Consider the following 25,150-nt stretch of genomic DNA (forward strand, 5'->3'; position numbering starts at 1 on the left):
CACACCACCAGATGCGGTCCTGCCCACCAGAAAGGCAAGATCCAGCCTCATCCACCAGAACACAGGCACTAGTCCCCTCCACCAGGAAGCCTACAAAACCCACTGAACCAACCTTACCCACAGGGGGAAGACACCAAAAACAACGGGAACTATGAACCTGCAGCCTGCTAAAAGGAAACCCCAAACACTGTAAGTTAAGCAAAATGAGAAAACAGAGAAATATGCAGCAGATGAAGGAGCAAGATAAAAACCCACCAGACCAAACAAATGAAGAGGAAATAGGCAGTCTACCTGAAAAAGAATACGGAGTAATGATAGTAAAGATGATCCAAAATCTTGGAAACAGAATGGAGAAAAAACAAGAAATGTTTAACAAGGACCTAGAAGAACGAAAGAGCAAACAATGATGAACAACACAATAAATGAAATTTAAAATCTCTAAAAGGAATCAATAGCAGAATAACTGAGGCAGAACAGATAAGTGACCTGGAAGATAAAATAGTGGAAATAACTACTGCAGAGCAGAATAAACAAAAGAGAATGAAAAGAATTGAGAACAGTCTCAGAGACCTCTGGGACAACATTAAACGCACCAACATTTGAAGTGTAGGGGTCCCAGAAGAAGAAGAGAAAAAAAAGCACTGAGAAAATATTTGAAGAGATTATAGTTGAAAACTTCCTTAATATGGGAAAGGAAATAGTCAATCAAGTCCAGGAAGCACAGAGAGTCCCATACAGGATAAATCCAAGGAGAAACATGCTGAGACACATATTAATCAAACTATCAAAAATTAAATACAAAGAAAAAATATTAAAAGCAGCAAGGGAAAAGCAACAAATAACATACAAGGGAATCCCCATAAGGTTGACAGCTGATCTTTCAGCAGAAACTCTGCAAGCCAGAAGGGAGGGGCAGGACATATTTAAAGTGATGAAAGGGAAAAACCTACAACCTAGATTACTCTACCCAGCAAGGATCTAATTCAGATTCGATGGAGAAATTAAAACCTTTACAGACAAGCAAAAGCTAAGAGAATTCAGCACCACCAAACCAGCTTTACAATAAATGCTAAAGGAGCTTCTCTAGGCAGGAAACACAAGAGAAGGAAAAGACCAACATTAACAAATGCAAAGCAATTAAGAAAATGGTGATAGGAACATATATATCGATAACTACCTTAAATGTAAATGGATTAAATGCTCCAACCAAAAGACAGCGACTGGTTGAATGGATACAAAAACAAGACCCGTATATATGCTGTCTACAAGAGACTGACTTCAGACCTGGGGACACATACAAACTGAAAGTGAGGGAATGGAAAAAGATATTCCATGCAAATGGAAATCAAAAGAAAGCTGGAGTAGCAATTCTCATATCAGACAAAATAGACTTTAAAATAAAGACTATTACAAGAGACAAAGAAGGACACTACATAATGATCAAGGGATCAATCCAAGAAGATGATATAACAATTGTAAATATTTATGCACCCAACATAGGAGCACCTCAATACATAAGGCAAATGCTAACAGCCATAAAAGGGGAAATCGACAGTAACACAATCACAGTAGGGGACTTTCACACCCCACTTTCACCCATGGACAGATCATCCAAAATGAAAGTAAATAAGGAAACACAATCTTTAAATGACACATTAAACAACATGGACTTAACTGATATTTATAGGACATTCCATCCAAAAACAACAGAATACACATTCCTCTCAAGTGCTCATGGAACATTCTCCAGGATAGATCATATCTTGGGTCACAAATCAAGCCTTGGTAAATTTAAGAAAATTGAAATCATATCAAATATCTTTTCTGACCACAATGCTATGAGACTAGATATCAATTACAGGAAAAAAATATGTAAAAAATACAAAAACATGGAGGCTAAACAATGCACTACTAAGTAACTGAGAGATCACTGAAGAAATCAAAGAGGAAATCAAAAAATACCTAGAAACAAATGACAATGAAAACATGACGACCCAAAACCTACGGGATGCAGCAAAGGCAGTTTTAAGAGGGAAGTTTATAGCAATACAATCCTACCTCAAGAAAGAAGAAAAATGTCAAATAAACAACCTAACCTTACACCTAAAGCAATTAGAGAAAGAAGAACCAAAAGAACCCAAAGTTAGCAGAAGGAGAGAAATCATAAAGATCACATCAGAAATAAATGAAAAAGAAATGAAGGAAACGATATCAAAGATCAATAAAACTAAAAGCTGGTTCTTTGAGAAGATAAACAAAATTGATAAACCATTAACCAGACTCATCAAGAAAAAAAGGCAGAAGATTCAAATCAATAGAATTAGAAATGAAAAAGGAGAAGTAACAACTGACACTGCAGAAATACAAAGGATCGTGAGAGATTACTACAAGCAACTATATGCCAATAAAATGGACAACCTGGAAGCCATGGACAAATTCTTAGAAAAGCACAACCTTCTGAGACTGAACTAGGAAGAAATAGAAAATATAAACAGACCAATCACAAGCACTGAAGTTGAAACTGTGATTAAAAATCTTCCAAAAAACAAAAGCCCAGGACCAGATGGCTTCACAGGTGAATTCTATCAAATGTTTAGAGAAGAGCTAACACCTATCTTTCTCAAACTCTTCCAAAATGTAGCAGAGAGAGGAACACTCCCAAACTCATTCTACAAGGCTACCGTCACCCTGATACCAAAACCAGACAAAGATGTCACAAAAAAAGAAAACTACAGGTCAATATCACTGATGAACATAGATGCAAAAATCCTCAACAAAATACTAGCAAACAAAATCCAGCAGCACATTAAAAGGATCATACACCATGATCAAGTGGGATTTATCCCAGGAATGCAAGGATTCTTCAATATATGCAAATCAGTCAATGTGATACACCATATTAACAAACTGAAGAAGAAAAACCGTATGATCATCGCAATAGATGCAGAAAAAGCTTTCGACAAAATTCAACACCGATTTATGATAAAAACCCTCCAGAAAGTAGGCAGAGTGGGAGCTTACCTCAACATAATAAAGGCCATATATGACAAACCCACAGCCAACATCGTTCGCAATGGTGAAAAACTGAAACCACTTCCACTAAGATCAGGAACAATACCAGGTTGCCCACTCTCAACACTATTATTCAACATAGTTTTGGAAGTTTTAGACACAGCAACAAGAGAAGAAAAAGAAATAAAAGGAATGCAAATCAGAAAAAAAGATGTAGAAGTGTCACTGTTTGCAGATGACATGATGCTATACATGGAGAATCCTAAAGATGCTACCAAAAAACTACTAGAGCTAATCAATGAATTTGGTAAAGTAGTAGGATACAAAACTAATGCACAGAAATCTCTTGCATTCCTATACACTAATGATGAAAAATCTGAAAGAGGAGTTAAAGAAACACTCCCATTTACCACTGCAACAAAAAGAATAAAACACCTAGGAATAAACCTACCTAAGGAGACGAAAGACCTGTATGCAGAAAACTATAAGGCACTGATGAAAGAAATTAAAGACGATACAAACAGATGGAGATATATACCAAATTCTTGAACTGGAAGAATGAACAATGTGAAAATGACTATACTACCAAAAGCAATCTACAGATTCAATGCAATCCTTATCAAAGTACCAATGGGATTTTTCACAGAACTAGAACAGAAAATTTCACAATTTGTATGGAAACACAAAAGACCCCGAATAGCCAAAGCAATCTTGAGAAACAAAAACGGAGCTGGAGGAATCAGGCTCCCAGACTTCAGACTATACTTCAAAGCTACAGTAATTGAGAGAGTATGATACTGGCACAAAAACAGAAATATAGAACAATGGAACAGGATAGAAAGCCCAGAGATAAACCCATGCACGTATGCTCACCTTATTTTTGATAAAGGAAGCAAGAATATACAATGGAAAAAAGACAGCCTCTTCAATAAATGGTGCTGGGAAAACTGGACAGCTACATGTAAAAGAATGAAATTAGATCACTCCCTAACACCATACACAAAAATAAACTCAAAATGGATTAAGGACCTAAATGTAAGGCCAGACACTATAAAATTCTTAGAGGAAAACATAGGATGAACAATCTTTGACATAAATCACAGCAAGATCCTTTTTGACCCACCTCCTAGAGAAATGGAAATAAAAACAAAAATAAACAAATGGGACCTAATGAAACTTAAAAGCTTTTGCACAGCAAAGGAAACCATAAACAAGACTAAAAGGCAACCCTCAGAATGGGAGAAAAAAAATTTTTTTAAAGTATAATTTCCACTTTATTGTCTTTCCAGGGAACAGTATTTCTTTAGTCTTTAAGGACTTAGCTCCTTACATGGGCTTTGGTGGAGGTTGTGAGGCAGCACCAGCAGGTCTAAATCGGGGTGGAGGTGTTCGGTCCTTCTGGGCTTCCCGAGAACGATTCCTGACTACCTTGCTGTGAATGGCACAACTCACGCAGTAATGCAGTTTCACATACAGCTTGGGAAGCACATAGGCGTCGAAAACACTCGCTTCTGAAATGTCCCTGACGGCTGCGGCCTCTACGATGTTCCGAATGACGAACTTCTTAATAGCCTTATCCTTGGGCACACAACGGGCACAGTTGGTACAGCGAATAGGCTGCACGTGGCCGCGGCCCTTTTTGGCACGACCATTGTTCCTTCTTTTCTTGGTCATCTTGGAAGCGAAGAGGCGAAAAAGGGGAGAAAATATTTGCAAACGAAGCAACTGACAAAGCATTAATCTCCAAAATTTACAAGCAGCTCATGCAGCTCAATATCTAAAAAACATACAACCCAATCCAAAAGTGGGCAGAAGACCTAAATAGACATTTCTCCAAAGAAGATATACAGATCGCCAACAAACACCTGAAAGGATGCTCAACATCACTAATCATTAGAGAAATGCAAATCAAAACTATAATGAGGTATCACCTCACACCAGTCAGAATGGCCATCATCAAAAAATCTACAAACAACAAATGCTGGAGAGGGTGTGGAGAAAAGGGAAGGCTCGTGCACTGTTGGTGGGAATGTAAATTGATACTCCACTATGGAGAACAGTATGGAGGTCCTTAAAAAACTAAAAGTAGAACTACCATATGACCCAGCAATCCCACTAGTGGGCATATACCCTGAGAAAACCATAATTCTAAAAGAGTCATGTACCACAATGTTCATTGCAGCACTATTTACAATAGCCAGGACATGAAAGCAACCTAAGCATCCATCGACAGATGAATGGATAAAGAAGATGTGGCACATATATACAATGGAATATTACTCAGCCATAAAAAGAAACGAAACTGAGTTATTTGTAGTGTGGTGGTTGGACCTAGAGACTGTCATGCAGAGTGAAGTAAGTCAGAAAGAGATAAACAAATACCGTATGCTAACACATATATATATGGAATCAAAAAGAAAAAAAAATCGTTCTGAAGAACCTAGGGGCAGGACAGGAATAAAGACGCAGACGTAGAGAATGGACTTGAGGACACAGGGAGGGGGAAGGGTAAGCTGGGACGAAGTGAGAGAGTGGCATGCACATATATACACTACCAAATGTAAAATAGGTAGCTAGTGGGAAGCAGCCCCATAGCACAGGGAGATCAGCTCGGTGCTTTGTGTTCACCTCGAGGGGTGGGATAGGGAGGAGATATGGGGATATATGTATATGTATAGCTGATCAGTTTGTTATAAAGCAGAAACTAACACACCTTTGTAAAGCAATTATACTCCAATAAAGATGTTAAAAAAATAGAATTTTAAGACCATCCACTCACTTGAGCATCATGTTGGATTATGTAGACCTAAATTTACCCAAAGTGTGAGCACAATACCCTTTTAGATGGAAAACTCTGTGCTGTTAAATATAACCACAGGAAAAAACCTCTCATGTTTAAAGGAAAAAAAATCCAACTACTTAGCGAACTAAAAGACCAGTAAGTTGCAGAAATGCATTTTCACAATATTATTTATCCTTGTATCACTTCTTCAAAAATAAGTAGGGACCGTCATTTGACAACATTTTCTGAAAACCCGAAACAACAGTGTATCTAGTAATTGCTTCTTCTAAAATGTATATCATACAAAATCACTTCTGGGGTATTTCGGACAAAAATGCATAACCTGAAACTAATCATGAAGAAACATTGGACTAACTTAAACTGAGGGGCATTCTACAAAGTAACTGCCCAGTACTCTTCCAAAATGTCATAGTCATGAAAGGCAAAGAAATCTAAGAAACTGTTCCAGATTAAAGAAGACTAAAGAAATATGACAGCTTAATGCATGTGATCCTGGGTTGGATAATGGACCAGGGAGAAACTTTTATCTTCTGAAAAAGATATTGTTGGGACAATTGGCAAAATTTGAATCAGATCTGTGAATTAGCTGATAGTATTATATCAGAGTTAATTTCTTGATTTAAATAATTGTACTGTGGTGATGTAAGAGAATGTCTTTTTTTAAGGAACTAATTAGAGGTAAAGAGATATTACTTTTGCAACTCTCAAATACATCAGAAAAAAAATTCATCCCAAGCCACTCTTTTTATGAAACAAATTTTGCAGGCTTTAACCCCCTATCAAATTGTACGTGGATTCATTGGCTGCCAAGAGCCAATTTGTTCATTTTTGAAGTATTGGACATGCAGTAGCATTTTAGAAGATATGAATACAATATTGGCAATGGCGTTTCCTACATTTGCTTTATGCAAAATTGGCTTTGATTGATTACCTCTCTATAAGCCATATCCATCATTTAAAACCCTGTTATATTCTGTAAGTTGATTTGGCTTCTCCAAGCAACATTAGAAAGTTAGGGTCTGATGATATTCAGTCAATACAGTTTTCCTCCCAGCTATCATCCTTGTCAACTCTAACTCCCAGCTTCATTGGTCATTTCTTAGTCAGCCCTGAGTATACTGGAAAGCCCATGAGGTATTGGACTCTGATCCCTGGATGATTTAGACTGTCAATATACTAATCTTAATGTGTCTTCTACCTCATTTTAAGTCTCATATTCTTGAAAATCTCCTAATTATGACCTCCAAGAAACCCATGACATACTGTCTCCAGGAATATATAGATCCTAAGGTTAAAAGAGACACACACATGCTCCTAACCCTCCAAATCCTTGTCTACTTTTAAAATAATAAAAATTTAAAATTCTCACTTTTTTACGCTACTGACTTTTTAAATGCTAGATTGAGCCCTATGTTCTGAGAGTTTCTGACAGATAACTTTTTGAAAGAAATATAGAATATTTGGTCAAATTAATTGTCATTCAATCATAACATAAAAGTATTAGTTAACAAGGAGCTTATATATTGTATGTTGTAAGAATAAATGGATCTTTACTGATTCTCCCTTGGGGATGAAAATCTTTTCTTAAAGTGATCCTCAGATCTGTTCACTATGAATCTGATTCCTCAAATAGTGTGAGTATAAATAAAAGAGAATTTTAAATACTTCCATGCCTTGTCTCCTGGGGAAAATATTCCATTTTACAATATGCTACAGAGTGCAAAACCCTTAACTGCACTTACTTTGAAAAAAGGAGATATAGTTATCTTCACACTTGGTTGATAAGGACCATCAAAAGACCACCAACTAAAGCAAACAATAAAAATGCAAAAGCAGACAAGTTCCATTGAAACACTCCAAATACATAGTAATTTCTTATTTTAGTAGAAAACTTTACTGTTTGTAAAAGTTTTTACCAATGCTTTTCTAAAACACAAATCAGAGGTAGACCTCAAGCCTAGGACCATTTCAGCCTCAACACCAGAACACCCTTCTTTTTGTTCCATCATAGTTTCTAAGCATCTTATATCTTATATACTTTCATACCTAGTAAATCTTGCTTACTTTGGTCCCTCATTCTATAATTCTTTCATCAATTACAACCTCCCTACTTCCTGGTTTCTGCCAAAATCTTCAAGCATCAAGTACAATATCAGCTTCTAACTCACTACTCTCACACCCAAGGCAAAATTAAATTTTGTTTTACGGGAAGCCCATAGTACTTACACATATACAAACTATGGAATATCTCACATGGCTTTTATTAATATTCAGTGGGTATGATGGTTAATTTTATGCATCAACTTGGCTAGGCCATGGTACCCAGATACTTGAGCAAACATTATTCTAAATGTTTCTGTGAAAGTAGTTTTGTGCTAGATTAACATCTAAACCAGCAGACTTTGAATAAAGCAGATTACCCACAATAATGTAGGGGGCCTCATGTAATCAGTTGAAGGCCTTCATAGAAAAAGACTGACCTTCCCCTAAGAAGAGGGAATTCTGCCAGCACACTGCCTTTAGACTTGAACTGCATCATCAGCTCTTCCTTGGGTCTCTTGCCTCCTGGCCCAACCTACAGATTTTGGACTTGCCAGCCTCTACAGTTGCATGAGCTAATTCCTTAAAATCTCTCTAGACAGACAAAGACAGACAAATATATAGATGGACATAGATATCTATATAGATATGTAGGCAAATATCCTATTGGTTCTTTTTCTTTGGAGAATCCTGATTCATACAGTGGAGAGTACTGGAATGTTTGATTTTGACTTGTATTTTTCTGTTTCTTTAAATTTTTCCATAATTAAGATCCCATTGGAATTTAGATTAAAAAAACACTGAGCTCTTTTGTTAAATTGGATGCACATACACTAAAATGCTAACAACTGTTATCTAAGGGTGACATTCATACTTTTTTCTTTGTATTAGTCTCTATTTTCAAAGTGTCCTATAAAAATTGTATTACTTATGTTAAACAGAAGGAAAAAAAGCCACATTCTGTGACAAAAGCATTAAAACTCCCTTTAAGTTAATAGGAGATTCCATTTACCCCTAGGGCTACTTGCATTCTGATTTGAAGGCAGGTCAATAAATGCTTGAGAGCAGCCATGTTGAAAGGTCAATATGAAACGGTAAAAACCATGGTGAACTGGAGAATGTGTACCCCATCCATAAATGGCAGTGACTGTGGGTCCTATAGGCCACAGCTTAAAAGTTTTAAAAATATGTCAGACTTTTCTTTTGTTTGAAATACAATAATTTTTAAATGATGGCAACTAACTAAAAAACAAACCAAAAAAACCAAAACAAATCAATTCGCTTTCCAAACAAACAAATCACTGAGGACTCTGGTTTATGGCCTCAGTCTGATACCCTTTAAATAACGATTTAACTTCTCAAGAATAAATTGACTTTTAGCCTACCCTACTGAGAATATCATCTTTCAGAGTGGTACTGCACGCTTCTACATGTTGTTGACTATGAATTTCAGGGGCAGAATTAAAGAAATGCAAATATCCACTGATGAATGACAATTTACTTCATTTAAAGTAGAGTGCTTCTATGATAATCTTTACCTATCTCTCATCAGGCAATTCAAGAGATCTCCCAAGCTAAAAATTACTCATTCACATAACTCTAGGCTATTTTAAAAATATATATGGACAATAAACTTAAGAAGTCTCAAGGAGATCTCTTGCTGACATAGTTGTTTGGATCAGTGATTTTCTAAGGGGGTTGGTATCAGTCACTCCAGGGGGAACATTTTAGGTTACCAGAGTGACTGCGGTGGAGAGCTACTAGAATAAACTAGACAGAGGTTCAGAAATGCTCCAGATTCTCCCAAATGTAAAGAACTATCTTGCCCACCCCCCCACCAAGACTTTCAAACATCCCCAGTGAATGTTCATGAACATGAAAAGCCTCCTCTGTGAGGATAGATAGCCTCATTCTATTTTATGCAGAAAAAGCATATTTGTAAAGTTTTAAAATAACCTGAATTTTCTAGAAATGCAGCTTCCATGTAGACTGAGGATAGTTGTGCTTTGCCCTCTTCAGAATGTTACCAAGAGGTGCTCACTCTTTCAGAAAATTACGCCAATGAAGTCAGTTCTGCTCATGGTATTTGAGTAGCCCAGACTACATAGCTGTATCTGTCGGTATTTACATCTGTCACAAGTCCACTGATTCTATGGAGAGGTATGAGCATCTATTTCATTAGGTCTTCTAGGATGGTCATACCTAAGCATTTACATACTGAAATACCTTTTTAAAAAAATAAAGTGATCTTTGATAAAGGAGGCAAGAATATACAATGGAGAAAAGACAGCCTCTTCAATAAGTGGTGCTGGGAAAACTGGACAGCTACATGTAAAAGAATGAAATTAGAACACTCCCTAACACCATACACAAAAATAAACTCAAAATGGATTAAAGACCTAAATGTAAGACCGGACACTATAAAACTCTTAGAGGAAAACATAGGAAGAACACTCTCTGACATAAATCACAGCAAGATCTTTTTTGATCCACCTCCTAGAGTAATGGAAATAAAAACAAAAATAAACAAATGGGACCTAATGAAACTTAAAAGCTTTTGCACAGCAAAGGAAACCATAAACAAGACGAAAAGACAACCCTCAGAATGGGAGAAAATACTTGCAAATGAATCAACGGACAAAGGATTAATCTCCAAAATATATAAACAGCTCATGCAGCTCAATATTAAAAAAACAAACAACCCAATCCAAAAATGGGCAGAAGACCTAAACAGACATTTCTCCAAAGAAGATATACAGATGGCCAAGAAGCACATGAAAAGCTGCTCAACATCACTAATTATTAGAGAAATGCAAATCAAAACTACAATGAGCTATCACCTCACACCAGTTAGAATGGGCATCATCAGAAGACCTACAAACAACAAATGCTGGAGAGGGTGTGGAGAAAAGGGAACCCTCTTGCACTGTTGGTGGGAATGTAAATTGATACAGCCACTACGGAGAACAGTATGGAGGTTCCTTAAAAAACTAAAAATAGAATTACCATACGATCCAGCAATCCCACTACTGGGCATATACCCAGAGAAAACCATAATTCAAAAAGACACATGCACCCCAATGTTCATTGCAGCACTATTTACAATAGCCAGGTCATGGAAGCAACCTAAATGCCCATCAACAGACGAATGGATAAAGAAGATGTGGTACATATATACAATGGAATATTACTCCGCCATAAAAAGGAACGAAATTGGGTCATTTGTTGAGACGTGGATGGATCTAGAGACTGTCATACAGAGTGAAGTAAGTCAGAAAGAGAAAAACAAATATCGTATATTAAAGCATATATGTGGAACCTAGAAAAATGGTACAGATGAACCGGTTTGCAGGGCAGAAATTGAGACATAGATGTAGAGAACAAACATATGGACACCAAGGGGGGAAAGCGGCAGGGGGGTGGGGGTGGTGGTGTGCTGAATTGGGCAATTGGGATTGACATGTATACACTGATGTGTATAAAATTGATGACTAATAAGAACCTGCTGTATAAAAAAATAAAATAAAATTCAAAAAAAAAATAAAGTGCTTGGCATTTATGTCTCCTTTATATTAAAGTTAGAGTATTATAGTACTTTAAAAAATTTATGTTTGTCAGTTGGTTCTATTATCTATAAATTTTATCTCAGGATATTAAATGAGGCATTAAAATATTTAATATTAAAAGAGATTGTTAGGTTCGACTGAGTTGAGAAACACTAACTTAGAATCTATCCTGATTGATGAGCCTAATCCATATTCATGTCCTCAAGGTTAGAAATGCAGTGTAGTCATTCCGTCTCTAAAATGAAATGTTTCATTTTTGCCAAATTATGAACTTATCACAGTGTGCAGCATCATTTCTTAAACCTTGAAGAAAGCTTTCTTGTTTAAAAAGTCAAGGATCTAATTTCCCACTTAATTTTTTTTTCATAATCATTGAACAGGATTCATGTATACTGATTCTACCACCCTTCATTGTTATAGCTTGTGCCATCTCAAAGAAGAAATTGTCAAAACACATATAGTATATTCATTAAGCATCTATAAAATGTGATTTATGATCACACTTTTACTAGAGAACCCCAGTTATTAATGATGCTTTCAAGACTACTACAGTATATTGGCAAAATCAGAGCCCTGTGAGCTACAATCCCTTCTTCTAATTTTCAGATTGTGGTACCCCAAGCTTAAAATGTAAGACTCTCATTGAGATTTAACTAATAATCCCATTCTGGGGGAAATAAAGAAGTCTTTGTTATTAATGACTTATGATAGCTTAAATTCTCCTTTAAAGTGACCTTCAGAAGTTTTTGGAAGTTCTACCTGGAAGCCAGATTCAGCTATATGCTTATCAAAACCACTTAAGGAAGTCATCTTCTTAAATGAAGCATGAAACTTCACAAAGAATACAAGAGGAGTGGTAAATATAGGGAGGGGCCACCCTCCTGGCCAGCCAAATGAACTAAATTAATTCTGGATGAATCAATAGGTTGAGGCAGCCGTGTGTAACCCAATTTCATCTGCCAGAAATATCGTCCCACAATGTCATCTGAATCCACTTAAGCTATTCAAGTCTACAGTAGGCATTCTCCTCATTGCGTTGTCATGGACTCTTGAAAGCCTAATTAGAATGCAGCATAATAACCAACCAACCAACAAGTAAATGAATTAGAAAAATTCTCCCTCCAACATTTGTTTTCTCAGTACTACTATCACCATTGACCTAATAAGTTTAGAGCATAGTGTAGTGCTCATTTCTTTGTTACCATTTCACATAACATCTACCTCATTCCTATTTTCATTAGTTATTGAAACAAAAAAGCCTATCCCATTTCCCCCTTTAAATTTATCCTCTTACATCTCCAAATAAATCTCACATTGTGTCACTTTTCTGGCACCTACGAAGTCAAAACCTCTGAAACTGACATTATTGAACAAGTTGGACTCAGTGGGTTGACGTCCTGTAACAGCTTTATTTAACTCACACTGCTTCTTTTTTAATATAGCTTTAATGATGTTTAAGTCACATACCATACAACTCATTTAAAGCATACTATTCAACCCTAAAAGAGACCTCTTACCTATAAGCAGTCAATCCAAATCCCCAGCTCCAGTCCTAAGCAATACTAATATACTTCCTGTCTCTATAAATCTGCCTTTTCTGGACATTTAGTATAAATGCAATCATACAATATGTAGTCTTTTGTGGCTGAGTTCTTTTACTTAGCATAATGTTTTCAATATTCATCCATGTTGTAACATGTATTGGTACTTCATTCCTTTTTACAGATAAATAATATTCTACTATATGGATATATCACACTTTGTGTATCCATTAATAAATTGATGGGCTTTGGGTTGGCTTTTATAGATAATGCTGCTATGAACATTTATGTACAAGTTTGGATGTGGACATAAGTCTTCATTTCTCTTTAGTATATACCTAGGGTATATTGCTGAGTCATATGGTAACTGTATGTTTAACTATTTGAGAAACTGCCAAAGTAGTGGCACAATTTTACATTCCCACTAGCAATGTACAAGGGTGCCAATTTCTATACATCCATGCCAAATCTTGTTAATGTCTTTTTTATTATAGTGATCACATAGGAGTAAAGTGATATCTCATTGTGGTTTTGACTTTCATTTCCCTAATGACTAAGGATGGTGAGCATCTTTTCATGTTCTTATTGGCCATGTGTACATCTTCTTTGGAGAAATATCTACTGAAATTATTTTCTCATTTTTAATTGGGTTATTTTTCTTTCTAATGAGTTGTAAGAGTTGTTTATATATTCCAGACACCAGACCCTTATCAGATACATGATTTACAAATATTTTCTCCCATTCAGTGGATTTTCTTTTCACTTCCTTGATGATGTCCTTTGAAGCAAGAGTTTTTTATTTTAATGTAGTCCAATTTATCTATTTTTTTGTCATTTGTGTTTTGATATCATATCTGAGAAACCATTACCTAACCCAAGCTCATGAAGATTTACTCCTGTGTTTTCTTCTAAGAGTTTTATAGTTTTATCTCTTACATTTGGGTCTATGATCTATTTTGAGTAAATTTTTTGTATGCCTTATTCTAAAAGTGGTCATAGTTTCTTCAGGGTAGAAAAAATTTAACAGCAAATGTAGCATCCCTTAAAAGTGCTAATCGTGGTGTGTTACCATTCAATGTTTACCTTAAGAACCGAAATTCAGGGGTTCCATTCTGACTGCCACAGATAGTTTTAGGAATCATGATAGGGGCCACTAAGCTCCACATGCTTATGTGGTGCATTAAGAGGAATCATTGGATATCTACATGATATTGGGCAAGTCATTCTCTGGCCTTCAATTTCCTCCTTAGTAAAATGGAGATATAAGAGGGCTCTTAAAGGGTTGTAATAGAAAATAGGTATAAAATGCATGTCAAGTGCTCAGCATGGTACTTGGCACATAGTAAGCATATTACATCTCTTTAATAATAACATTCTTATTATTTGTATTATGAATATTATTTTTACTATCTCATTTAATCTCCACACCAAACTCTCTTGCAGCCAGGTTGTATCAGTCAAAGTCTAGTCAGGAAAACAAGTATTTCAATAGAGGTAATTTAATACAGGGAATTAGGCACAGAGGTGCTAGAGAGACTGACACAAGGGCAAGGTGAGAAACCCAGAGAATAAAAACTATAGAAAGCTCCTGCCAACTCTAAAGCTGGAGGAATTAAAAGAAGAAATTATTTTAGTTGATCTCAGAAAACAGGGTTGGCAAGAGAGCTTGGAAACTTGGAATAGATGATGTCTGAGAGGCTATCCAAGCAAGAACTGGCAACATGGGGAAGGCGGCTACCCTGGAGGGGAGGGCCCAGGTAGAACAGGAACCAGAAAAAAGAAAATGCCCCTCAGAAGCTTCAACAAGAGAAGATATGCAGGCTCCACTGGAGCCACCACCCTAAGCAGAGAAAGAGAGAAGAGAGATTCTGCTTTCTCCCTTAGTCCTGTCGTCCAGGGTCCCATCAGTGCTACCCATTTGGCTAAACCTAATCAAATGCAAGGTTGCCTAGGAAATATAGTATGCCAAGGTCAGGCCCTGAGGAACAGAGGAAAGAAGGGCGGAGAATGGATCTGAGAGAAAACATGCAGACAGCTGGCACAGAGACTCTGTATGTGTAAGAATCTTGTCTCATATCATTGCAGGGTCAGGATTAAGCTAGTTAATGCTCTCTTTCTATCATAATTTAAAACCTCTCTAGAATCCTTAAGGAAAAAGGCACTGGAGGATGCCTGGAGTAACCCCAGGAACAGTAATTTAGATAGTAATTAATTTAGTAATTCAGGTAGCACTCTCTCTTTAATAGAGGCTCAGGTTGTTTTTACTAGTGCTAAAATCATACAAATCATAACCTAATCTGATTATTTCTGCTGTTGTTTAAAAGTTCCAGTTATAGTTACAACAACATGTACACAGGGAGAGAGACAGGAACAGAGGGAGAGATACCTCAAGTATAGTGAGTTAATAATTTTACTCAGTTTATGGTACATTGTCCCACACAAGGACCCAGTTTTGTCTTTATTAGTGAAGTGAATGCTTGAACAATACCCCCTTTTCTCCATACCCTACTCTCACTCTTCTCCTCTTGCCTTAGGTCTCCATTTAAATTATATCTTTATATATGTTCTTGCAAAATGTATACTGTTTTGTATGCACACATTTTTAACATGTGTAAAAGCAGTAAGTTTTAGTTCTCTTTCTGTTTATTAATCTTTGTCACTAACCTCCATTGATGCATTTAAGATCTACACAAGTTGCTCTTTGTACATTCAAGTGTTGCTTCTAACTACTTGCAGTATTTTAAGTTGTGCATCACCCACATTTTACCTGAACAATCTCCCAGGGATTGACATGCAGACTACCTGCATCACCCAGGCATACAGTCAACACTTCAATAAACGTCCTGTACACGTACCCTTATGTACCTTTATGAAAATTCCACTGGAATACAAAGACAGTTGCGAAATTGTGAAAGCTTAGGTATGCATATATCTGATTTTACTAAGTAGTGCAGGTTGCTCTCCTGAATGGCTGCAGTGGTCTACAGTTTCAAAAGCAATGATGAGGATGAGGATTTCTATGTCCCCAAATCTCTGACTGCACTTGGCATAATCCACCTTTCCAATTATGGCCAGTCTAATAGGTGTAGAGTGATCCTGTTTCCTTTTTATTTCTTTTTTTCTAATTAACAATAATTTAGAGAATCTTATCACATGCTTGTTACTTTTGGGAGCTTTCTCTTCAGTAAACTGCTTCTTTACATTTTGGTCCATTATTTTTTATAATTGGTGTTATCTTTTCCTTCTTTATTCGCAGGAGATCATTTTATATAAAAGATAAAACCCATTTTGATTTTAGATATTACAAATATATTTTTCCGTTTTGTCATAAGTGAATTAACTTTGTCAAGTGTTCTTCTCTGAATAGAAATCCTTAATCTTTAGATAATCAAATTTATAAAATTTTTGCCTTATGCTTGGTATTTCTGAAGTTTTAAGGTGTACTTACTTGCCTCTGAATCGTGCCCATTTACCTTTTCTTCTATTATTGTTTTACCATTCAAATTTTGGCCTTTATTCTAGTTATAATCCACCTTTCCATGTGGTAGGAGATAATAATCCAGTTTTATTTTACTCTATGTAGTCATCTGGTTTGCCCAACACCATCTATTAAAGAACATTTTCCCCATTGATGTATGTGTCACACCTATGTCAAGTTCCTGTCTTTGTCTGTCTCTGAACACACTTGGGTGCTTCATTTGCTGAGCTTTTCTTGCTTTGACAGCACACTCTATTTCTGTGACTTTATGTCTTAAAATCTGGTAGGGTAGTCCTCCATTTTTACTCTTATTTTAAAAGATTGACCTAGGTATTCCTGGATTTGCTTTTATCCATATACTTTTTAGAGTAGAAAGTGAGTTTATCACATTCCTCAACAACATACTGTAATTTTGTTTGGAATATTATTGAATTTATGAATTAATTTGGGGAGAATGAATATCTTCCTAATATGTCATCCCAATCAAGAGCATGGAACATTTTGGTCCTTAATAAGTTTTAAAGTTTCTTTATAAAGATCTTATTTGTTCTTTTTTAAAACTAATTCTTAGATTATTAATGGAAAGTTGTTCTTTTATCATATGTTCTAATTAACTATTTCTGATCATTATTATGGGATGATCTTATCAGCAACACAGAAGCTGAACTTTTAAAAAATTATTAATTCTCATAGTTTGTCTGGAGTCTGTTGGTTCTTCTAAGTAAATCATCATTTCATCCACCAAAAAATGCCAGTTTTACTGTGCTATCTTCCAATCTTTTTTTTTTTAAGATTTATTTTATTATTTATTTATTTTTGGCTGAGTTGGGTCTTAGTTGAGGCACATGGGATCTTCGTTGAGTCATGCGGGATCTTTTGTTGCAGCACGTGGGCTTCTCTCTAGTTGTGGCATGTGGGTTTTCTCTCTCTAGTTGTGGCATGAGGGCTCCAGGGCGTGTGGGCTCTGTAGTTGTGGCACACAGGTTCCAGAGTGCATGGGCTCTGTAGTTTGTGGCACGCAGGCTCTCTAGTTGAGGCACCTGAGCTCAGTAGTTGTGGCATGTGGGATTACTTGCCCTGTGGCATGTGGGATCTTATTTCTCCGACCAGGGGTCAAACCCGCGTGCCCTGCATTGGAAGGCGGATTCTCTACCACTGGACCACAAGAGAAGTCCCTCTTCCAATCTTTACATGTGTTTTTCTTTTTTTTTTTAATATTGGCTAGTTCTTCCTGTCCTAGATTAAAATGTAGCAGTAATAGTAGACATCCTTGCCTTGTTCCAAAGCATAAAGAGAATGCATTAAAGTTACTTCCATAAGTATAATATTTGCTGTAGGATGTTGGAATACAAATTTACCAAGATAAGGAAGTTCCTTTATATTCCTGGCTTGAAAGGAGTATCAATTTTAAGTTGATGAAGAACTGTATCAAATATTTATTCTGTATTGGTTGAGATAACTGTATGAATCATCCTTTAATCTACTAATGTGGAAAACAACATTGATAGATTTTCTGATGTCAGACATTCTTGCATTTCTGGGATAACCTTACTTGATTATGTTGTATTGTTTTAACATACTATTAGATTTAATATTTTATCTGGGATATTAGCAACTATATAAGAAAAAGGGAAATTGTTCTTACCTGATTTTGGAATCGGGATTGAACCCTCATCATAAAATTACCTGGGCCTAAGTGCTTTGGTTTTTATACTGTAGTCCATGAGACAAGTGAAGAGATAACTGATCTTCAAATGTTTGGTAGAACTCATATGTAAAACCATCCAGTCGTGGAGTTTTTTGAGAGAAGAGGGCTTAACAACCATTTCTATTTCTTTGATTCTTGTTGGCCTATTGAAAATTCTCTAGTTTTTCTTACACCAATTTGGACATTTTACATTTTTCTAAGAAATAACACACTTAAACCATACTTTCAACTGTATTAGCATATATTTGCACATGCAGATATTTTCTAAATTATTTATTGCATATAGATTTTTTTCTCATTATGCATTTTGTTTATTTATATCCTCTCTTTTTCCCTCTTGACTACATTGCCAAAGGTCTGCCTACTTTATTAATCTTTTCAAAGTATAAGCTTTGATTATGTTTATCTTCTGTATTAATGTTAGTCATTATTTGATTGATTTCTACCCTTTTACTTTTTTTTTTACTTTTACATCTTGCTATTAGCAAACTACTTGTTAAGTTTTTAGCATTTATTAACATTTTAAATTTACCAACAAAAATGGTGAAACTATAAAATTTCCTCTGCACACATTTGTAGCTGTGTCCTATGCATTGTGACATATACTATTTTGACTGTCTTTCACTTCTGAATGTTTCTTATATCCTTTTATAATTTCATTTTATTCAAAATATTACTTTTGGAATATGTTTTAGTATTGATACTTTCCAAAAAGATGGTACATTAAGCTAAACTTTCATTACTAATTTCTATTTTGTTACACTGTAATCAGAGAATATGATATTTGGACTTCATTAAGGCTTTCTAAGCTTTGTTCTATTTTTTCATAACTTCTCCAGTATTTACCACGAAGAGTTCTATACATATCTAAAAATGAAACCGTAGTATTCAAGCCTTCAATAATCTCTGCTGATTTCCTGTTTGCTTGATCTGTTATTTTTTGAGAAGAATGTGTTATCAGTCTTCAGATCCACTTGATGATTTCATTTTTTAATGAAAAATTTATTTCAGATGTTGTTTGACATATTTTGAAGCTGTGGGTAAGGTATAGATATGTTTAGGATGATATATCTGTTATTTTTTCCCTTTAGAAGTACTGTATAAAATTTCTTCTTAAGTTCTCATGATGTATTTGGCTTAAATTTTATTTTGTCCATAATTGGAATCATTACTCAAGTTTCTTTTGATTGATATGTATCTTTTCCCATTTTAAAAAATGTGCAAACTTTCCATGACTTTTTACATTACATGTTTCTTCTATAGATTCTGCCTTTGAATCAGTGACTTTAAAGGATTTATATTTATATTGTATATGTTAGGACATATTTATTTGCCTTATTTCATATTTTTTCTTTGAATTTCTTTGTCATTTACTTTTACTCTCTTTCCAGCTTTCAGTTAGCTAGATTAAGATTTTTTTCTTGGTTTGAAATTTAAGCATTCTATTTTGGAGAGATACATGCACCCCTATGTTCATAGCAGCACTATTCACAATAGCCAAGATATGGAAACAACCTAAATATCCATCAATGGATGAACAGATAAAAAAGATGTGATACACACACACACACACAAATACACACACACACACACAATGGACTATTCAACCACAGGAAAGGAGAATATCCTGCCATTTGTGACAACGTAGTTGTACCTGGAGGGTATTATATTAAGTGAGATAAGTCAGACAAAGACAGTGCTGTATGATATCACTTATATGTAGAATCTTTAAAAAAAAAAAAAAAAAAAAGAGTTAAATGGTAGTCACCAGGGAATGGGAGGTGGGGGAATAAAAATTATGTTGTTTGTAGATACAAACCTGCAACAAGTAGTAAATAAGCCATAGTGATCTAGCACACAGTATAATTAATATAAATAACAATATTGTACTATAATTATATAATGTGATAAAATAGTTACCAAGGCAATCATATTACAATATACCTATCAAAGTAACACATTGTATACCTTAAATTTATACAATGTTAAATGTCAAATATATTCAGTTAAAAAATTAAAAGACAAATTTTAACATTCTATTTTGGCTTTACATTGTTTGCCCTGAAATTAAGATACACCCATATATTTGTTTAGCTCCACTGATATTTTAAGCCATACTGGTATCCCTATTGTTCCCATGAAAAACAAAGTATATTAGCACAAATTTACTCTCTTTGGTTCTCCACCATAATGTAACAATAATGTCTAAAACTTTCTTTTAATTGTTCTAGAATTTTTCTTAGATGTCACATTTTTAGCAAATATTGGTTTACCCATGATTAACATACATTTTTCATCTTCTCCTGAATGTGTTTCTTTAGTCACAACAAAGCACTTAAATACCAGTTTGTGCATGTCACTCATAATTAACATGACAGTTTGGTCAAAAAGCCCTAAAAGAGAATACCCTTTTTCAAGCAAAAAATAGTGCAGAAGCCAAAATAATAAGAAAATACTTTTTCATTTGTTTCTAGCATTTCTTACTGTAAAAGTGAAGGATGCATTTTTATATAGTAAATAAAAGGTTAAACTCTCTCTTCCAAAAGTCATAAATTTCAGGCCTCCCTTTTCAAGAGATGAATTCAAGATTCTTTTGCAAAATTAAAAACAAATCCAAAGAACCTTCTACTATGATGGCAGATCTTTCAGCAGAATATGAACTGAGACTCAAACTTCTATATAAAGATGTGGCACACTAGTTTAATTCAGGTTTTGAATTAAAGTGGGTAAATTGAAGTAGGGGTAAACTAAGGGCATAAGCATTACAAATTTAGTATCCTGAAATAATAATGTTGTTCAAAAAATAATCAAACTTCATTTAAAATTCAGAAATGTATAGGGATATAGCAAAATCACAAGAAGTCAACTGATGTAGTTACACTTTTTAGAAACAATAATTTAGAACAAATACACTAATTTTTATCAGTTTCAGAGACAAAGTTAGCTAATAAAATACATATCAGTGGGGACAGTGGGTATATGAGAACCCTGTACTTCCTTCTCAATTTTCCTGTGAACTTAAAATTCTTTAAAAAATAGAGTTTATTAATTAAAAAAATAATAAATCAGTGACTGGCCTCATCATGCCAAATATCCTCACTAAAATTGAAACTAGAAATATCTTTAAAATAATCACATTATCCGCTTTGCAAGAAAAGCAATTTAGTAACTCCTTCATTGATGTATACATACAAGAGTACTTTTCCTTAGAACAGGGATTACTATTGTAGAAATGAGTCTTCCTTTGTTGGGTATGCACAGATTAATGAAGATATGCTCATTTGTACGATATTTCCTAATAACAATTATACCAAATTACTCTGGAGGATCCTGAGCAAACTACAATGGTCATAAAAGATATTTGCAATGAACAAAGCACTAATTTGAAAAGATATCTGCATGCCTAGGTCCACTGCAGCATTACCTTGCCAGGATATGGAAACTACCTAAGTGCCCATCAACAGATGAATGGATAAAGAAGATGTGGTGGATCTTCCGCCCACTTTCTGATTGGGTTGTTTGTTTTTTTGATGTTGAGCTGCATGAGTTGTTTGTGCATTTTGGAGATTAATCCCTTGTCGGTTGCTTCTCCAAAGAAGAAATACAGATGGTTAAAAAGCACATGAAAACATGCTCAACATCACTAATTATTAGAGAAATGTAAATCAAAACTACAATGAGGTATCACCTCACACCGTCAGAATGGCCATCATCAAAAAATCTACAAACAATAAATGTTGGAGAGGATGTGGAGAAAAAGGAACCCTCCTACACTATTGGCGGGAATGTAAACTGGTACAGACACTATGTAGAACAGTAAGGAGGTTCCTTAAAAAACTAAAAACAGAGCTACCATATGATCCAGCAATCCCACTCCTGGGCATATATCCTGAGAAAACCATAATTCAAAAAGATACATACATCCCAATGTTCATTGCAGTACTGTTTACAATAGCCAAGACATGGAAGCAACTAAATGTTCATCAACAGAGGAATGGATAAAGAAGATATGGTACATATATACAATTGAATATTACTCAGCAATAAAAAGAACGAAATAATGCCATTTGCAGCAACATGGATGGACCTAGAGATTGTCATACTGAGCAAAGTAAATCAGGCAAAGACAGATATCATATGATATCGGTTGCATGTGGAATCTAGAAAAAGGGTACAAATGAACTCATCTACAAAACAGAAATACAGATGTAGAAAATAAACTTATTTATTTAAAATAAGGTGGTAAGGGGGGAGGGATAAATTGGAAGATTGAGATTGACACATACACACTACTATATATATAATAGATAACTAATAAGGACCCACTGTATAGCACAGGGAACTGTACTCAATACTCTGTAATGGCCTATGTGGGAAAAGAATCTAAAAAAGAGTGGATATATGTATACGTATAACTGATTCACTTTGCTGTACATCTGAAACTAACACAACATTGTAAATTCACTATACCCCAATAAAAATTTTTTTTAAAAAGATGTGATATATGTATATATCACACATATATATACACACACACACACAGTGGAATACTACTCAGCCATAAAAAGATGAAATCTTCCCATTTTTGACATGGATTGACATTGAGGGTATTATGCTAAGTAAAGTAAGTCAGGCAGAGAAAGACAAATACCATATGATTTCACTCATATGTGGAATCTGAAAAAATAAAGGAACAAACAAAGCCAAACAAAGGCAAACACACAGATATAGAGAACAGATTGGAGTTACCAGAGGGAAGAGGTGGGGGAAGGGCAAAATGAGTAAAGGGGGGTCAGCTGTATGGTGATGGATGGAAACGAAACTTTGGTGGTGAACACGCTGTAATACATACAGAAGTTGAATTATAATGTTATACACATGAAACATGTAATGTTACAAACCAATGTTACCTCAATTGTGTATATATATATATATATATATATATATATATATATATATATAAAGCTGCAGGTATTTCAGTATTTACTACTTCTTAAGTAAAAATCTGTTAACTTATTTCCACAGATTCAAGTTCTCTCAGTATACCGCAGCTTTAAATAATCTCTATAACCAAAATCCTATATTGTTAACCCAGGCCCCATCAAGTTTAAGCTTATGTGATTATATTTATTTTGGCAGTAAGCCCTTGGACTCACTGCCCATTATGCTGTGCATATTCAATATTTTAAAAGAAGCTTGTTTTCTAGCCTAAAGAAAAAGAAGTCGTAGATTTAAATTCTATGTCCACGATCTGGACTCTAGGTTTTCCTCTATCACAGGGGATGTTTTGGTGTCGGGAGTCTTGTTGCCTATGTTTGAACCCTGGTCACAGTATTTACCTACAGTGTTACCCAGGAAAAAGTTATTTAACACTCCGAGCTTCAATTTCCTCTTCTGTTAAAAATAGCTGACACTAAAATTGTTCTTTCTATGTGCCAAGAATTCTTATGCATGTATAATTTGACCTTCATAATAAACCCATTCTTAGATCTATTTTTATTCTCACTTTTTAATAACGGGTACTGAAACTCTGATTCTAAAGTGCCTTGCCCAAGATCACACACTTGGTTAGTGGCCTGCATTGATACTGAGGCAGTCTGATTTCAGAGTCCACTTAATCTATCCTACAGGGTTGTTGTGAAGATTAAATGATATAAACTCTAAAACATTCACATCAGTTATAGGCATCTAATAATTACTGATTAAATGTTAACTATTAGTCAAGTATAATAGTATGTGTGTGCAAGGGATTGGAGGTTTAGGTTTCAAGTCTAGACCTGTGATACAAAACAGAGTACATTAATTCATATAGACATATATTTTCATCTTTCTATGCTAAGATATTAATTTGTTATAATTAAGAATTTAAATTATAATATAGCTTCTGTAAGCATTTTTTGATATTTCTTCATTTAAAAAAATTTCCAAGGTACCATTAAGAAATGGAGACCCATACAATGGAATACAATTTGGCAATAAAAAGGAATAAAGTGTTTATACATGCTGCAACATGGATGAACCTCGAAAACATTATGCTAAGTGAAAGAAGTGAGACACAAAGACAACATACTATATGAGTCCACTTATATGAAAAATCCATAAAAGTAAAATCTATAGGCACAGAAAGTAGATCAGTGGTTGCCTGGGACTGAGGGTAGGAATGGGGGTGAATGTAAGTGGGCACAAGGTTTCTTTTGAGGGTGATAGAAATGTTCTAAAATTAGATTGTGGTGGTAGTTACACAACGTTGTGAGTATACTAAAATTCAATGAATCGTACAATTAAAAGAGGTGAACTTTATGGTATGTATATTGTATTCCAAAACAGCTGTTAACGAATATGGAAGTAACCTATGTCTCTCTCAGCCTCTGTGAGCACCTGTAATTAAATACTTGGGTGCCGTTAAGCAATCCCCTTCTTCTATATCCTCATTCTATCTAGCAGACAACTTCCTCATCTTTTTCTTCATTTTTAAAACAAGTTTATTGTGGTATAGTTGACATATAAAAACTGGACATATTTAACGTATACAACTTGATGAGTTTGGACATACACAACACAGTACTGTTAACCATAGGCACTATGTTGTACAGCAGGTCTCTAGAACTTAATCATCTTGTATAACAAAACTTTATACCAAGTGAATGGTGACTCCCTAGTTCTTCTTCCCCACAGCTCCTGGAAACCACAATTCAACCCTCTGTTTCTATTAATTTCACTATTTTAGATAGCTCATGTAAGTGGAAGCATGCCATATTTGTCCTTTCACTTAGCATAATTTCCTCCAGGTTCATCCATGCTGTCACATATGGCAGCATTTCCTTCTTTTTTAAGGCTGAGTAGTATTCCATTGTATATATGTATCACATTTCCTTTATCCATTCATCTGTAGATGGACATTTACTTCCTCATCTAACAGTCTTATCCTTGATGACTAAAGCCATGTCTGTTTTTGCTTATTATTATATCTCCATTAAGCACTCCCCAAACATCTGTTTAATA

At 35.0% G+C, this 25,150-nt stretch overlaps 1 protein-coding gene across 1 annotated transcript; it reads right to left on the minus strand.

Moving 5' to 3' along the window:
- Positions 1-4,277: 4,277 nt before the first annotated feature.
- Positions 4,278-4,706, minus strand: LOC133082168 (small ribosomal subunit protein eS26-like). The gene has a single exon (XM_061178634.1). It carries the CDS (start codon positions 4,684-4,686, stop codon positions 4,339-4,341), a length of 348 nt encoding a protein of 115 aa, XP_061034617.1. The 5' UTR covers positions 4,687-4,706; the 3' UTR covers positions 4,278-4,338.
- Between the last annotated feature and the right edge of the window lie 20,444 nt (positions 4,707-25,150).

This window comes from Eubalaena glacialis, chromosome X (assembly GCF_028564815.1).
Source record: "Eubalaena glacialis isolate mEubGla1 chromosome X, mEubGla1.1.hap2.+ XY, whole genome shotgun sequence".
NCBI lineage: Eukaryota > Metazoa > Chordata > Mammalia > Artiodactyla > Balaenidae > Eubalaena > Eubalaena glacialis.